The following is a 17,499-nucleotide window of genomic DNA, read 5'->3' as shown; positions in this document are numbered from 1 at the left end:
TACATGCACCTACACATACACACGTTGTTTTGCATTGAAAACATGCAGCCATACATACACATACAGTCAAACACAAGGACTGAACTTTAAAATCTTTGAATAACATAAAGCAGGGAGCATTTTCAAAAGCGCTAGCTCCTATAGATATGTACTGGCAGCAAACACAGAATCAAAGCAGCACTTCACAGTAAATCTTTTGACTATCAAACACTCAGAGGTCTGTTTACTCGAAACATGGTGCTGATAAGAGTCATGACAAAAAAATATATATACAGCAGCACAACCTCCAAGAAAACATCTCTGTGTTGCTGTCAAATCCACTCCAATATAGTCTATATAAACAGTGCTCTTCACTGTGTTTCGAACACCAAGCACATGCATTCAAACTTATTTTCAAAACCAACAGTTCTTTTGTTGACATTTAATCCATTTCTATAGAATATGTTGGGACCTTTCCCATCAAGCCCTATACAATCACAGTATATTTCTAAATATGCTAACTTTGGCAAAGCTTCAGGATAGCTTGGCTGGTGTCCCATGCAAAAAAAAAAAAAAAAAAAAAGAAAAAAAAAGGTTTATTGGGTCTTTCTGTCAGAGGAGCAACCCCAGCTGGTGACATTTCTGGATAAACAACAGAGAAGAGGATTATGGGTTTGTAAACCGTCAGTGTAATGCCAATTTTTGTTGTCTTGGCTTGAAAAAACCACTGAAATCAATTGAGGAAGTAAATACGAACAAACAAAAAACATTTCACAAATTTTTCAGTTAATATTTTTTTAACTCTTACAGCAACTTTTGGCAGAGAAACCTTTGAACCAGATCACACTATCCACTGGTAAATCATGTAAAACTTGGTCTGCAGAGTGCAGCTAACATTAGCAGAGCTAGCATCACCAGCCTTTGGTCTGCTCTGCAGGTTAACTGCCACATTGCCAGTGCTGGTGAAACACAAGACAAGTAGTTTTCTGTCAACTTGGCACATGTACAACTTTAAATTTCATCTTCTAGATTAAAACTGTGCCACACTCCAGAATACTATCTGTCATACTGTAGTGTTCACAACCAGTATGAAAAGCTCTACAGCAGTTGCATTCCTGAGCGTCAATGCCAGTTAGGAGCAAGTACCTAGGCTTGAACTTTGACACAACATAAATTTTAATCATTAAACATGTCATCATGTTAAAATCTAAAGCCACTTTACCAACTGGTTGTCATAGAGCTAACTAGGCTAGGCCAATAGAGTTTAGTCATTCATTTGGCGTATCATTTAAAACTTTACTCATTGGAAAATTAACTCCCTACATATTGTGAAAGATACAACTTCTTTTAGGGTGAATCATTTTGTACAGTTAACAAAAAAATGAATAAAAGCCAAAGATCTGGTGTTGATCCTTAAAACAACCTCTAGTACAAAGGCATATTAAAAGCACCTGAATAAATAATTGGCTAAGAGTTCTACAGAAGTTTCTCTGACCTTATGATCATACCCAACAAAGTCCATCAAAGTTTCCAACACTTGTCTCAGCAACACACTACTCAGCCTGATCAGAAACTACCACCGCAGGAGAGGAAGAAAAAATCATGAAAAAGGAAGAAAAACTGAAAGAGTGGCTATTAAAACAATAAGCAGTTTGTGGTTGACTTACTTGCAGTGCTTGTGAGGTCCACTGAGTGTCTCAATGACGAAACACTCGCCACCGTTCAGGCAGTAAGCCAGGTCCTTCTCATGACAGGGTTTGAAATGCTCTGAATGCAGAGGTGGGACTGTTGGAGATGCTGTAAGAAAACAAAGAACCCCTTGTTAGTCACAATCAAACACCAAATATATACATCTCACTGTGAATGCATTAGCTCTCTAACAAACAGGCTTGGCTGGCTGTCTTCCAGCAGCTTTTTACCCCTCAAATTTCATTACAATCACCTCACTCACACAATTCCACAAATAAATCGTCACACCAGCCGTAAATTGCCACAGAAACAAATAGTGCAACCAGTCAGTTTTCCAGCAGAAGCTACTTACTCTCCATCCATGGATCTATAACAAGTGCCTGTCTCATAACATACTACACATTGTGGACTGTAGCAGCACACTATTGTTTGCTTAGGCCTCGCAATGTCACCATCGAAAGATGGATGGAGGACGGGTAATAATCTGTCCTGCTGTGATTAATACTCTGTGGACACACGCATGCTGCTGGAGAGCTTGACTTCACTCGTCGATTTATCACAACATGCATGGCTGATTGTGGACAGTATACACCACTGAGGGGGATCTGCTCAGCGTGACTTAATGGATGATCTTATCAGGGAAATTAATAAGTGGAGCACCAGTTGCTTAAAAGGGAATATGGAAAGTGACCTGATCCTTAAAACTGTATAGAGCAGTTAATGGCATTGCAGGCGCTTGTTGTGGATAATTTATTAAGTCCGCGGAAGATGAATGTAAATGCAGATATTATGGAGAGTTCATAGCCAGTCATCCATCAGCTGTGTTTTTGATGCAGCTTGTAAGGGCTAGGCTTTCAGACGTGGGGAGAAATCTGATTGCCGCCACAGTGGCTGCTCATTTTAACACCAGAGCAGATTATGGACTTTTTCCTTTGTGCATACAATTGAAAAACAAGTCTGCTAAGGGGCTCTTATTAGGCCATCCTCAGCCATGTTTCCTAAAGTAGCTAGATGAACAGTGATGATCCAGAACTTTCTGCCTCAGTGATTGAAAATCAGTTGTACTCACAGGATGTTATTACCACTACTATACTGATTACTGTATTAGCTTGTCCTTTAATGGTGCGTGGACGATGCATCCAAATGAGCTGGGGCTTTCTCAATCAAAAGATAATGAGGGATTAATAATAAGCTGTGTTTTGGGGGAAATAGACGGGTGAAAATAGGTTAGTTATTTCAGTAAAGCCTCAGATCCCTTAATCAGCACTATAAGGGGTGAGTGTGGGGCTGGTAGGTGAAATTATGAAGTGTCGGGAAATGATGAGGCTCCAGGGATCTTGAACAGCCCTTGATAATTGGCTGCTGGGGGACTAGTTTCCATTTGAGAGGGGAGGAAGTTGGATTGAGTCAGCAGTGAAATGTGGTTTTATAAGACATAGCTGTCGACATGCTGGACACAAGGTTTGGGGATCTCTATCAAAAAGAGCCATTTCTTCAGATAGAAGTGAACAGACAATCAAAACTGTTTTAATATTATTCAAAGTCACAGGGCACAACTGGATTCACGCATGAAGATCTGATTCTGTATCTCATTCAAATCACCTGTTGTATCATAATAACAGTTAGTCGCAGGCCTCTCTAAAGTCTCTCACAAGTGCACAAGAAAGTGTTGATTCAGAATCTTAGGGTTTGTTTTTGGGACAATATTTAATACTTAATCTGATTGGTCAAAACACTGTTACTAAGGTGGTTAATTTTTAACAACAAACGTGAAACAGAAGACGACCTTATCACAAGAGTCAAATCAACTCAATTGTGAAAAGTATTCCTGCACAATGCAACTGTGGCAAAAACTTTAGTCCTTATTAATTCCATCAGCATTGAATTCAGGATTCAAGATTTTTAGATCAATCAAATTCAGGTAACAACAGCAGATGGGTGCATATCTAAGTCACCAAAATCTTCAGCTATAAGACTGAGAGAGTTGACTGCCACGTTGAACCCAGGGAACTATCTTCATCTTTTATAAAAAAAACTATTATCCCTTACTTCAATCCATCGAAGTGAGACCTGCTCTTTGCATTGGGGTTTAGCACACACTCACATAACGACTCTCATATTGTACATTATCCGCTTCTTACACCCATAGACTGTATAATTAATGGACATAGTCTCCCCAGCGTCAACCCCCTGTTTCTGAAACAGACTATTGAAGTAAATCGTCTATTGCGGCCATATTGGATGTGACAAGGGCTTCAAGTGCAGCTATAGGGTGCATGTCAGTCACACAAGCTTAGCTGTGACTCTGATTGGGTGAGCACACAATCTTAATATCCCCTGAACTGCCAAGTTAGGAAAAAAATCACCCCTGTACAGTGTAAGCAGATAGTGAAATTAGAGATTCAGACAGGAGGCGATTCTTAAACCAGGTCGTAAATACACTTATTTCTGGTCTGAAAACTGCTTCTTTTGGCTTGGTGTGTATGTGACTACTGGTACTCTCTGAACCAGCTTCAAGCTGACACTCAATAAATACCAGATTTTTAGCACTTCCACATTGTCTCATATTTTCACACTGGAGGTTGTCGCTTGCTTACACCTCACCCCTTTGTTTTAATAGTAGCACAGTAAAAGTGACACGGTTTTCGGGTTTCATCTAAATCTTAAATAATTCCTGTGATGTAACAACCAATTATGAGTACAATTTCACTTTTCCTATCCACATAATCCTGTACTTGATTGCGTCAGAGAAAAAAAAAAAATTCAATACAAAACAAAACATCACAGTCATTGTAAAATATATATATATATATATATATATATATATATATATATATATATATATATATATATATATATATATATATATAAAAATATATATATATATATATATATATATATATATATATATATATATATATATATATATATATATATATATATATATATATATATATATATATAAGCTGTTTATACCATGTGCCATGCTGCCTGTACTAACTCCAGACATTCTCACCTTCACCCTGGCTTCAAAGCTTTTGTTCAGAGTATTTTTTTTTTTTAAACGAAATCTGTGAAACTGAAAATTGGTAATTTGCTTGTAACATGCTGAGTTAGTTTTTCTGCAAATCAGTCACAAAGAAACGGGCAAAGTGACAGTTTATTCTGAAGCCTTGTATAAAAAGTTCAGCCATTTTTAAAAAGGTGAGTCATGCTTATAATTAATGCCATTCACAAATTGATGTTTTTTTTTTCATTGTATCTAAATCAAATCAAGCTACAGTTAAAATGAGAAGGTTAATGAGATATCTCAGAATAGTTGAGACTTTCTGGATGAAAATATTAAGCTTATCAAGCTCATGGTATGAATGATACACTTGTCTTTACACCAGCTCAAATACACAGCAGAGACATGATCCAAACAAAATGTATTAAACTGCTGATTTTTTCTTTTCAATTCCCATTACAATCGCATAATGATGATGAAATGAGATTTAAACAATGCATTTCCCTCATAAATGTAGCTGCTGTACCCTCAAATACAAAGCGAGAAGACAATCCATAACAGGGTGAGAAAGGGAGTGCATATTTTAGCAATGCCAGTTGGTGTGTCCTGACATGAATCCTTTGGCTTGCAGTGCTTCACATTCTGCATACAGAGACACTTCAAACAAAGACCAGAGTCTAAAAGCTTGGCTGTTTCTTTCTTAGCACTAGCTCTGCAACGCTACAAGAATTTTCTCGAATATAAAGGATTTCCCTGCAGACACGATTTCATGCTTGAACTGGGCTGTAATGTTTTGTTGGCCTGGGCAATAAGTGACAGAAGTGCCATTTGTCGTCCTCCTCCTTTTGTCTTCTTGTTGACAGAGTTGTCACAAAGCTCTGTAGGTTGTTTAGCTTAACACTCGTCACCTGTCAGCTCAGACGCAGCATGGACTCAAAGAATTGTGTCATTTAAGAGGGAATGCTCGAGTTGACAGAAAAAAAAAAATTTAGTCTGCTGAAAATATCACTGCAAGTTTGAAAACATTGCTCAGTGAAGGCAGACGTCAATCACAGCAGCAGAAAACAGTCCAATTTACTCCACCCTGCTGTGAAGAGAGAAAGAGAGAGACAGCTCAAAGATCAATAAACCATTGTGAGCTGGATAACACGACCCTGCACCTCAATCTCTCTTTCCCCTCTGTCTCCATCTCACTTTCTTATAGGAAGAGAATAAGGAAGATTTGAGAAACCTGTTGATTTTGCATCACAGCCAAATCTTAATCCGCTGAAGAGAAGGAGCGACAGCAATTCATGTAAGTTTAATAATTTAATAAAGCCAATCTGAGTCTTCTCTGAACTTTTATCAGTGAGAGTGATGCCTGTGGAAGACACACAAAGACCTGAATATGCAAAGAGATCAACATCTAGATGAATCCAATCGCAAATGGGTTTAAGTGATGCAATATTCATGATTTAATTATTGTTCTCCCGTCTTATAAATCCATATCAGCGAGGGAATATGCAGGCTAAACTAAGAAGTTCATGAATTCAAATTTGGAGACCTCATTTCATAACTCTGTCTCTCCCCCAAAATATGATTTCATATCACTAATTTGCTTCACAAAACAGGATCCAACACCCAGAAGGATATTCATATTGGAGAAAGTGGTTACAACTGGCACTTATTGTGTTCCTATCTTTGAGACTTCCAGGGACATTTTAAACATGGATGCAAAATAACAATGCTAGATGTCCATACCACATGTGTGCTGGTTATCAAACTGCTGCACATTTATATGTAAAAATCCCTACAATTGCCCATAGCTCGTTAAAATCAGCACAGATAGACGTGATCTTCAAGGGATCTTCATTAGACTTGCTGAGGTGATTTGGTCATCACAAAATGTATCTCCACATAGGTTCATGACAAGGATTCATGAAAACACAGCAGCAAAAACAAAATGTTTCAGACAGAGGCTGGAACAAGGGTTTCCTAAAACACCAACGTGAGAAAAATAAGGAATTTTTTAAAAATCTGTAAATCATGTAGAGCTACTACAGGGGTACCAGAGGGACAGTATAAAGCCTTACAAAGAAAGAACAATATTCCCTTTCTAAGAGAAAGGAGATTTGTCAGACAGGGCCCTAACTGCTGAGCAGTGGGACACACCGTAGATATTATTCTCTACTTCAGCTGTAAATGTGTCTTTCAGGTCTGGGATTTATTATATCTGTCAGATTTTTGATAAATCATTCATTGTCTCACTCATCTCCCTGGTATTCCCAAAACTGTATTTTTAAAATAGCTTCTGAGTGACAATTTTAATAATTGAGAAGGGCATTTATTTTCTTTTGAATTTTCTCACATTTCAATGGACCACAGAGATGTAGATAAAATCCCCTGACTAGTTTTGCTGGGTTTGTTTTGAGCTACTTGATTACTTCATGACTCTTCTGAACTGATAAGTTTTAAGTGCTGACAAGCCACAGCTTTAAGATAAACACAAGAGTGGAGCAGTTTACTGTTGTTTGAAAGTACTGTATGACAAAACCCCACTCCCTTAGATATATTTCAGAAAAAATAATCGTGAGTCTCTCTGAGTTCACCTAACCATGAATACAGCATGATCTGGCCAGTCAGGTTATTGCAGTTTTGTCTGCTAAAATGTTGAGAACTTCGGAGCCTTGCAGGAACAGTAGCTTGTCGTTGTTGTCAGTGCAATCCCCTCAAAATAAACAACTTTCAATGGTCCAATTTAGCAAATTTAGCAGAATTCAAGCCACTTAGAGCTAAAATTACCAGCAAAAGACTGATTGGAAATCACATTTAATGGAGGCACACTGACACTGATGGCTAATCTACACTGCTAAAATTGTTTGTGTAATGATAATCAGAATTTTTTTTGTCTCCAATGGATTTTTTTCTTCCTTTCTTTCTTTCATCCCAGTATATGCGTGTGTACCAGTACCTAATGTGTTTGAGGAGTAAAAGCATGATAGTCCCATGAGCTAGGCTGTAATGGCGTCCTTCATGGATGACATTCCCCAAGAGTGGCAGACTGACAGGCAACCAGCAGGCCAGTCTGCCAGCCAGCCATGCTAACTGATACATAGGTCTCTCTAGTCCTGGCCTGCCTGATTATTGATTGGCCTTCAGAGCTGGAATAAAGACCAGGGGCACTGGGACTTGAGAACAAAGGCTGCATGCAGAAGGAGGACATGGTGTTTTGTCATGCAGAGAGAAGTCTTATTAGCTGGTGGCAGGTGTTTGTGATGTAAGTAGAGGTGTAGCAAGGAAACACTTCAAAACTGGGGAAGAGAGCCCGCTGAAGGCTGACAGAGCTGACTTTAAGAGGAAAAAAAAAAACAAGTTGATAACTAGTCTGTATGGCTGTGATGAGGCTTTTATATTCATGTGGTAGCATCACCTAAAACAGAAACCATCATTCTTGAAGTGAAACTCAATCAAACTACCATTTTGGACCCAATGCATGCTATTATTAGAAATTGAAGCACAGAAAGAGAATGAAGATAGACCTGTGTGTCATATTGTTCAGGTATCAGAAAGGCAGGAAAAAAGAGCCTGAAGACACTCTAAATGATCAAAAAAGTCAAGCTAATACAGACTTTTTTTTCTTTTTTTTTTTAAGGGAAAACCATCTTTTTGTCCCCAAAACCTAATTTTTAGGTTTTTGGAAAAAATATGTCTTCACACTGGAGTGGATAGCATCTTGTGCACAGTGGTGCAGTGGTAAGCGCTGCTGCACAGCAAGACGGTCACCAGTTCAAACCCTGGTTTGGGCCAGGTGGGCCTTCCTATGTGGAGTTTGCATGAAGTTTCCCCATAATGTGTGTGGGTTATTTCTGGGTAGACAGCTGGGATAGGCTTCAACCAACCGTGGCCCTAAACAGGATCAGCAATAGGAGATGAATGAATAAAGTAATACGTGGGGAAAAAGAAAAAAAAATCTGTTTTTGTAACTGGTTCATCAGTGATTGCAGCCTGCCTGTGGTGCGATAATTAAACCATGAAACTGATATTACGATTATGTTCATGCTGCACATTTCAAACAGATGAGATAGTTTATTCATTCAATGCCCGAGCTGTGGCTTTAATTGGTAGCACACAAAACAAGCCATGTGATGCTGAATACTGAAGTCAGTGAGAAACATAAAACATCTTAAATCAACGGTGAAAAAGTGTACAGAAACTTTGGCACAAAGAGGGTTCATTAAAAGATGTCAAATACAGAAAACCTACAGTTTGCATTCCTGTCCATGACTTATAATTAGCATTGCAAAGAGCTGATGAGATTGTGTCTAGATGTCTGTTTACAATAATGCTACGGTGAAATGCTCCTGGGAAATAAAACACAAGGTAGAGGAACAGCATGGAGCAACCACTAATGAAGAGGTGACTGTTACATTTGTTGTGCATGAGAGAAACCAAAAACTTTGAGACTATTTCTAAGTTTGTGTCTTGAAATTAACACATATTTAAGATTTTTAGACAAATTACTCTCACACTATGCACTGTGTCACAGACTTGGACACAATTTCTCAATATTACATAGTCACAAAGTTAGAAGCACTAGCCTATGACATGGAAGGATTCATCCTGACAGGCTGACCTGGAGTTTACCTTCTGGGGGTCAGTGTTGTAAGAAAAAGGCATGGGGGGGGGGGGGGGGGGGGGGAGCACCATAACAGCCATCAACACTTCCAAGAAGCAGCAATTTCATTCCATTTCCTGCTTGAATTGGTATAACTGTACTTGGACTGTGCCCTAGCTGTGACAACTTCAGTATATTTTTTGCTTCTTCTGTATATTCCTCAGTGCTAACAACACCAGAGGAAAAGAGGCCGCTGAACTCCAGCAGGTCTTGCTGCCTTGAAGTCTTCGTATTAGGGCATGTAATGGGACTTTTAGGCAGAGTTTCTCAAATATTGACACTGAAATCTGGGTTTGTGGATAAATTGTCAAAAATGCATTGCAGCCTCATAAGGATTCCATGGAAAATGTTTAGGAGGTCAAAAACCTGGTATTCAACTATATGCAAGAGTTACAACTTTGTTGGTTGTAGACACAGTTTGTGTTGCTGAATCTTACTGCAGATGTACCATCATAGATTTCCATTCTTTAAAGAAGACTGATGCTGCGTGTCTTCATTGGAGCATCCTTTCCTTGTATTTAAGCAATTCTGCTAGCTTTTATCATAGCTGTCACAGTTAGTACTGCTGGGTCAGTTCACCCAGTGTGGAGCCTCCCTAATCAGAAAAAGAGTTTAAGTACACACTGCAGGCTCACTCAGCAAACAATCCCTCAATAAATAAAGGTCAAAAAACACATTATTCCTCCGCCAGCCTGTCCTTTCTTCACCCCACTTTCTACTCTTGTATCTTTTGATTTTCATCTGCCTGTCTGCAGCCCAGAACTGCAACAGCTGGGTCACTGGCATTTTCCTTTTTTGTGAATGTAAAGGGGGGACTTTGTTCATTCTCAAGTAGGACCTCAAACTAACATTCTCAAATATCCATAGAGGCAAAAACTGCATGCTTTTGTATCAGTAAAACTGATCAATAGGCACTATAACAACTGTGTGTTTTTAACAAATAAAACCTCAAGTACATAGCGCACATCCTCATTGCACAGGGATTTGGTCTAATTTGTGGTCATTTCAGATGTAATTTTTGTCAGAGATCATTTGCATGAGTATAAACTTGTGGTGCATTGTTAAACAAATTGCCTTTAAATATAAAAACAGTAAATGTGGGAAAAAAATGCTTTTTCAGCTCAGTAGGACTGGATGAGAGGGGAGATGGAGCAGCTCTTGAGTCAACAGAGGGCTGGACAAGTCTAACCTGGACAGGTGGCTCACTCATGATGCATAATTACATGATTGCTTTGCAATACTGTGCATTGGTTACTGCAGATCATCAAATTATTCTATCATAATCATCGGACATATACCATGTACTCTACCTTGCTTTAGCATGGATCATCTGGTGATTCCCACTGTCTGATTAATGTATTTGACGGTTATCACATGGGCAATCATCGTACATCAGTGTTCAATCAGCCTTACATGGTCAGTTCATGGAATTGCTATACTTATTTCTTGAGAATGATTCAGTTTAAAAATAAATACATAAATATATATTAAATAAGCTTTATTGTAACAGAGCAGCACTTTTTTTTTTTTGACTATTGACTTGATCCATGGTGCACGCTAGTGATGTTGCCACCACTCTGCACCTCCTACTTAACAGAGGCGTATGTGGAGGAGGTTGAAAGGTAGTGTGAACTATCGTCACTTGAAGTTTATAGCTTATAGCTCTAGTCTTCATATTTTGAACCATCATGGATGTAAGAACTTTGAAGGGCATTACTGTTTAATTATAGCTTACAATTTCCCTGTCACATCTTTTACTTGCATTGGTAGATACTTGACATGTGCATTAACACATACACGGGTTGTTTTCTGACTTACTGTAATTCAACCTCTTTTTTTCCCTCTAATTCAATTTTGATCATTTCTGATCCCATGGCATTACTCAGAGAAGCCTCAGCACTTTCTTTGAGGCAGAGCTGTAGCTGCAATGACAGACACAGGAGGGCTATGGCAGTGCAAAGATATCATTATTTGTTAGCATGATCCAATAAAGATAACAGTGTGCCTCTCTCCTCTCATTCACATTCCCACTCTTACACAGCTGTCCAATAAACACCCTGCAAATCCTCTTCATAGTTACGGAGGCTCCTGTGAGGTAAATTGGAAACAGAGGAAAGGTTTTAGGTTATAGGACAAAAGAAAACTGTCCACCAGCTTTCCTTGTCAGATTTTCTCCGTTATGAAGAGGATAATTGTAATATAAGAAGAAAGTACGAGCAAAACTCCCAAGAAAACAGCCATCATGTCCAAATTTAGATACAAGACACTGAAGAGATCAGTGTTTCATTGCCGTGCCTGGAGATCTCTCTCTCCCATCAAACCACTACATTCAGATCAATGGGACACAGACAGCACGGCCACGCTGGTCAATAAAGTGAGGGATGTGTCGGCAAAAGAAGAAAAGCAAAGAGGATAGAAAGGCTGGTAAGGTTAGGGGGAGGAAAAGACAAGAGAGAAGATGGGATTTACTGGAATGATCCCACTGGTGAAGTAAAGGTGTAGCAGCTGTCCAATCCAATCCCATGCTTGTGTCTGACCACATGTGTTTTCTTTCATTTATGTGCATGTGGGCATCTGTATGTGTGTGCATCACACTCTGTCTGTGAAGACTCAGGGGTGTTGCAGAGCTGAGAAAGGCGGACACTGCATTGCAGATACTCAGCCCAGTGTGGCACGGCATGTAAAGATGTGTCCAAACAGGACACTGTGCTTTGAAAGAACAACCAAACAAAGGAACTATGTCAGTGTGTAGAGATAGCTCTGAGGTCAACAATGGGTTAATAATTTAAATCTGATACAACCTCTTTTTTCCTTGTCTGTCTCTTTCTTTTTGCACAACCACAGACGTAAACACACTCCAGTGGCTTGTTTTATGCACACCTGCTTGGTACAGATAGTCCCGCTACCACTGCTGCTCTGTCAGTCAGCTCAGCCTGCCATACAAAGTCTCCTCTCTCTGTACAGCTCCTTCCGGGTCTTTGCAGTGGTTGTATTGCAGGACACCTCCAGGGTTCTCCAAATAAATAGCGCTTAGTATCAGGCTCGGTCCCGTCTCCCCAGCCATCTGGCTCTATAGTGGAGAAATTCATTACTCTCCAGGTGATAGCTCCAGCACTCTCTCGCTGGATTGGCTTTGTATCCCTGCAGGCTCCATTCTGACACTGGAGATTAAAATCACTAACTGGCTGTGAATGTGAATGCTGCTTCCTCTGTTGCCGCTCATACTAATACTGTATTCCCTGTAAGGATTATAACTAAGGTTTCTGCTACTGCAGCAAAAACAAACACTCCTTCTTCCTCTACTATAGCGCTAAAGTGGTGCTGAAGAGACTGTTCACTTGAATTTGACTCAGACTGAAGCCTCCATCTGAAAATTAAGTTTCTTTTTTTAAGATTAAAAAAATCCTTGCAACTCAGCTTTAGAAAAAACGAAACAGGAAAATAAAGGGTCAGCATTGCCGATAGCGATACAAATACAAGTACTTTTTAAATACAAGAGCTACTTATCAGCCAAACTTATATTTCAGGTTTGGGATGGATAACATTTATATGTTCGGTTCCAGTACAACAATTTGTTTATATTCATTTCAGTTGGCTTAATGTATGACTGTCTCAATTGTGTATATTTAATCTGTTTTCTAATATCAAAACTATATTGACCAATTACACTTACAAACAACAAACATTAACTACTGCTTAATCTGACTTTTACTCACTGTGCTAAATATAGTGGAATATAGAAGACCCCCTAAACTAACACAAGACACCCCCTTAAAGTCACAACTGCATTTTTTTACTCTTGTGAAGAGAACTTCATACCTTTACTGAAATTTTGACTGAATTAACTCTGACCTGCTGTGCTTCATATGGGAATGTTTATTTCCCCATACGTCGATTGGCTAGGTTCATATGTGCGTATGATGTGTATGTGTGAGAGTATCTGCACAAGAAGGAAGCATGAATGTCCGATTTGGTTGCTGAGCAGAGTATTTCCATGGTCCTGTAGCTGTGTGCAGCTTCATTGATGATGATAATGCTAGATTGGGTGTTGTGTGTTAAAGTGTGTATACCCATTACTTCTGGTCTTGTATAATGCATACTGTTTACGACTTCAGCCTGATACTGGAGCACTAGTTAGGACAGGATATTGAAGGTCATGCCGAAAGGATTCTGCTGGAGACTTCTTTCACAGCCCGGGGGGTCTGGTTGCGATTTGAGGATCCTTTTTCTCCTCCTCTGTTTACTTACCATCTCAGAATTCTCTATTTGGTGTGTTATTAGGTATTTGTATTCATTTGTGGTGTTGCCACTGTTCTAAATTTGTTTTCTCAAAACACCACAGCTTTCAGTTTGTTGGTATTCAGCTGAAAAACAGAGGAGGAGAAACTGATATATAATTGTATTGATGCATTGGTACTTGAGATCCATTTGCGCACCACAACCAACAAACACTGACAAACTTTTGCTTTTATTACAGTCTTTACTTTTAGAGTATATGGCTCGTTAACAATGTACCTCTATATTCTGTCTATCATCTCTGAGTATTTTACATCTTCTTCTCAATAAAGATGACTAACTTATTTGCTTACTCTTGAGATAATTTTACCCTGCTTCATTCTGAGGATTTGAAACAGGATGATGCGTCTAGACAGTACTGGAGACAGAGACGACTCACAAAGGATTGGATCACCAGCGCTGTATTCAGGTCAAATGACTCAGCATTTTTTGATTCTGCAGATGAATGCACTTCTAAATCCACAGCATTGTGTAGCATACCATTCTCAACCTTCTTTTTTAGTCTTGCTCTATAGTGCTTGACAACTGTGCTGGCTCTAAAAACACTACTGCTCCTCAAATTCACCCTCAGACTACCAGAGAGGGCAGAGAGTACACCAAACAGTGAAACTCAGGCATGAGGAACGTCTGTAACTGTGTGAAACAGGTTATCTTCTCACATGTAATAATACATCAGTGAAGTAATTTCTGAATGCTGTTCACAAACATTATTTATTTCTTATTTTTTGCTCTATAGGAATGGCTTTAGGGGGTAGTGGATTTGTCAAACAACCATGGTGGAATTTTTAAAGATGTCAGCTGAGTCGGGTTCCTAGCTTGAGTGTTCTGCCAACAGATATAATGGACTATGAGAGCTGGCATTGATGGGTTGTGGACCTGACTCATCGAAACACACACACATATGACAGGAAGCACCTAGTTGATAACCTTGGTACAGTGTGCTAACACTTGCTGCATGTCTGTCTCCAGGGTTTAGAGTTTTGGGGACATCATGCTCTAGGTAGCAGATGACTTACCAATAAGGGCAGTAATAGGGTGGCTGTCTTCACTGAGTGCTCATCCTTTCTAAAACCAAAAGTATATGTTAGGCTACAAAAAAAAAAAAAAAAAGAAAAAAGTAAAGAGCCACCCAACCGCTGCAAATTCCTATCTTGACAAAAACCCACAATGACTTTTGCTAAGTTAACCTTGAGATTTAATGACTGAAAATAACAAAAATACCTCTGCTCTTGAACCACGCTAGCCAACCAAGTACCAAAGATGTCTTGCTCACGCAATGCAGAAACACAGGGCGCTATTGTTGTTCACCTTTGTTCTTGTGTCTCTCCTGTGATCGTCTTTTCCAGTATAAAAACTCACTTAAAGAAAAAAAAAAAGTTTAAGACTGCTTTCTATAGGATAATAGATGTATACATCTTACAGCAGATGAACTAATACTTAACTGTAAAAAGCAGCAAAAAAAAAATCATATGCAACATTATTCTGAGGCAGAAAGTGTCACAGAACTCAATTTCAGAAACAGCAGCCTATTATATCACATGGTAAATCATCAAACAGCTCTGTCTTATCTTAACAATCTCTTTACATTATGTCACCTGGTATACAAGATAAGGTGTATGTGCCCACAGTATAGGAAAACCATTTACACCAGGACTGTAGAACCTCTGACATATCAAGTTAATCTCAATGATTATTTTTACAGCAATGATGAGTTCACCGCTTAGTTGTACTTCACAACCTAACCATGGCACCATTCTCAACCACCAAGACATATTATTATCTGTAATTTGTCAGTTAAACTGCTGTAATGGTAAAAACACCCCCTCTGTTTTCTATCTCTTGCACCACATGACCTTGGAATTATTTTTAATAGGCAATGGATTTATAACCTATGAACTATGTCGTGTCTAGGTTTGCAGGTTACTGATCTGCATGGTTGTTTGATAGTCCTGCTTTGGAAGTGCTTTAAACATAGCATTAACTCACCTTTGCTTCCTCAGCAAAAGCAAAGAGTAACAAGCATAGAGCAGGTGAAATATTACAGTTCAATTTCTAAAATTCCTTTAATTAATCAAACTGGACCCTCCTAAAATTTCACCTATTGAATTACCATATGACTGTAAGAGCAAATAAGACCTTATAGAGGGATTTGAAATATTCATACAGTCTGGGAACTCACTGGATTTTTACACCACACTTACAGGGCCATTTAATAGGATCTTCAATCAATTTGTGTTTAGAACAAACAGTGCTGGGACTTTTATTTGGTTTCATGAGGCATTCTGAACTGAACCGCCTCAATGCTCAGGTAATTTCTCTCACAGGAAAATTCATGATAGATCTTCTGATGACACCGGTCGGATTACATGTAGTGTGACATGCAGACAGAAAAGAAGTACACAAAGAATGAGTGAATGAATAGTACAGTAATGTTTGCCACTATATCAGAAAGTGTGATTCCTTTGAGTAGACCACTTTACACATAGTTGAACCAACATTTGATAAGTGGAGTGATGCAGCTTGAGCTGAGAAGCCTTTTCAATGCTGAAAGCAGTAGCTTTGGTCAGCAAACATTTTCTATTAAAGCCATCAGGCTCCCTCTCTTCCAACTAAAAGCTTTTTTTCTGTTCTAATAAACTTCTTATCAGCCTTTTACATGAGTATCCACTTTTATAGGACATAAAGCTTCTTTGTGTTTAATTTGTTCTTCAGTGGCAGGATAGTTGCATCTCTGGGGATGCAGAGGTGGGTGTTTCTGAAAACTTTCTTGTGTAACTGAAGCTTATTCTAGAGGATTTGGTTTTCTTCCATAATCAGTGTATCAAATTATTTATCAGGTTCAACCGTTGTGAAAGTTTTGTTAGTAGTGTGTCTAACTACTAAATACTACTCTGTACTATTTAAACATCATCAAACATTTACAGCTCATCACACAGCAGTTAGAGGACAAGAATGTCCTCAAAGTAAAAGCTGTTTATTTCTGAGACAAAACGTAATTTTGACAAGATGTTGTGAATTTGTAATCCACATTTTGTGGGCACTCTGCCACGTATACCCACAACCACTCTAACACAGATCAGTTTGTCAGCCTGCCATCACCATCACACAGCTTACATGGAATGCAGAGCGAGTTTCTTAATTAAGTCGAGAGGAAGTCGCTATTACTTTTGGGACTGACTGGCTTGTCCTCGCTCTGTGGCACCAATAGCTCTGGGCTTCTAATCACATCAGGGAAGAGATAGAAGGAACCAGAGATATGAAGGTTGACTGAATGCCTGACAACAATTAACCCACTGTCGGAGACTTCGTAGCGTGAATTTGGTCTTTCAGGAGAGGTTTATTCCAGTGTGTGGAGAGTCGTTTAATATGTCCTGTAATCTGCCCACAAAATCACTATTGCACAAGAGAGAGCACAGAGCACCGTAGGGCTCTGGGTCCCCTTACCCCACTAATTATTTGCTTGCTAACCGAGTAAAAGTAGAAAACAGTGGTTTGTCATTCAAATTTTAGACACTTCTTTTTGTGAACTTAAACCTTGGATTTTGTTTAGCTGTTAGACAAATTTAACTTCAAGAATTTTGCCTTTGAATATTACCGCCACATCACCTGTCAGCATTCTCTACTCCAAATCGTCTCTCTGTTCTCTGCTACTAAGGTTGGTGGGAATCATACTTGCTGCACTAAATGGAGACAATGAGTAGAGCACAAAGGATGATGGGACATTGGTCTCTGCTTTACTGCTACTCTGTGCCTAGAAGGCCCCTTCCTTATATCGTCACAGGTCCGTGACAGTATCCAGCGACTGTTAATCTCATGATAGGATAGTGTCACATCCTTAATGTATTTACTGAAGACTGTTTAGGAGTTTGGTTAG

At 39.0% G+C, this 17,499-nt stretch overlaps 1 protein-coding gene across 1 annotated transcript in view; it reads right to left on the bottom strand.

The window, feature by feature from the left end:
• The window catches only part of nrg3a (neuregulin 3a), a 421,734-nt gene that overhangs the window by 152,671 nt on the left and 251,564 nt on the right, over positions 1-17,499 (bottom strand). Inside the window, exon 2 of the mRNA XM_074675406.1 lies at positions 1,647-1,776. Within this exon, the coding sequence (XP_074531507.1) occupies positions 1,647-1,776 (130 nt within the window). The remainder of the gene's footprint in view (positions 1-1,646; positions 1,777-17,499) is intronic.

Source organism: Halichoeres trimaculatus, unplaced genomic scaffold, assembly GCF_033239565.1.
Source record: "Halichoeres trimaculatus isolate MK-OKI-2021-1 unplaced genomic scaffold, fHalTri1.1 fHalTri1_scaffold_8, whole genome shotgun sequence".
NCBI lineage: Eukaryota > Metazoa > Chordata > Actinopteri > Labriformes > Labridae > Halichoeres > Halichoeres trimaculatus.
Note: the sequence above shows the minus strand (reverse complement) of the source record. Positions and strands in the feature narration are given on the sequence as shown.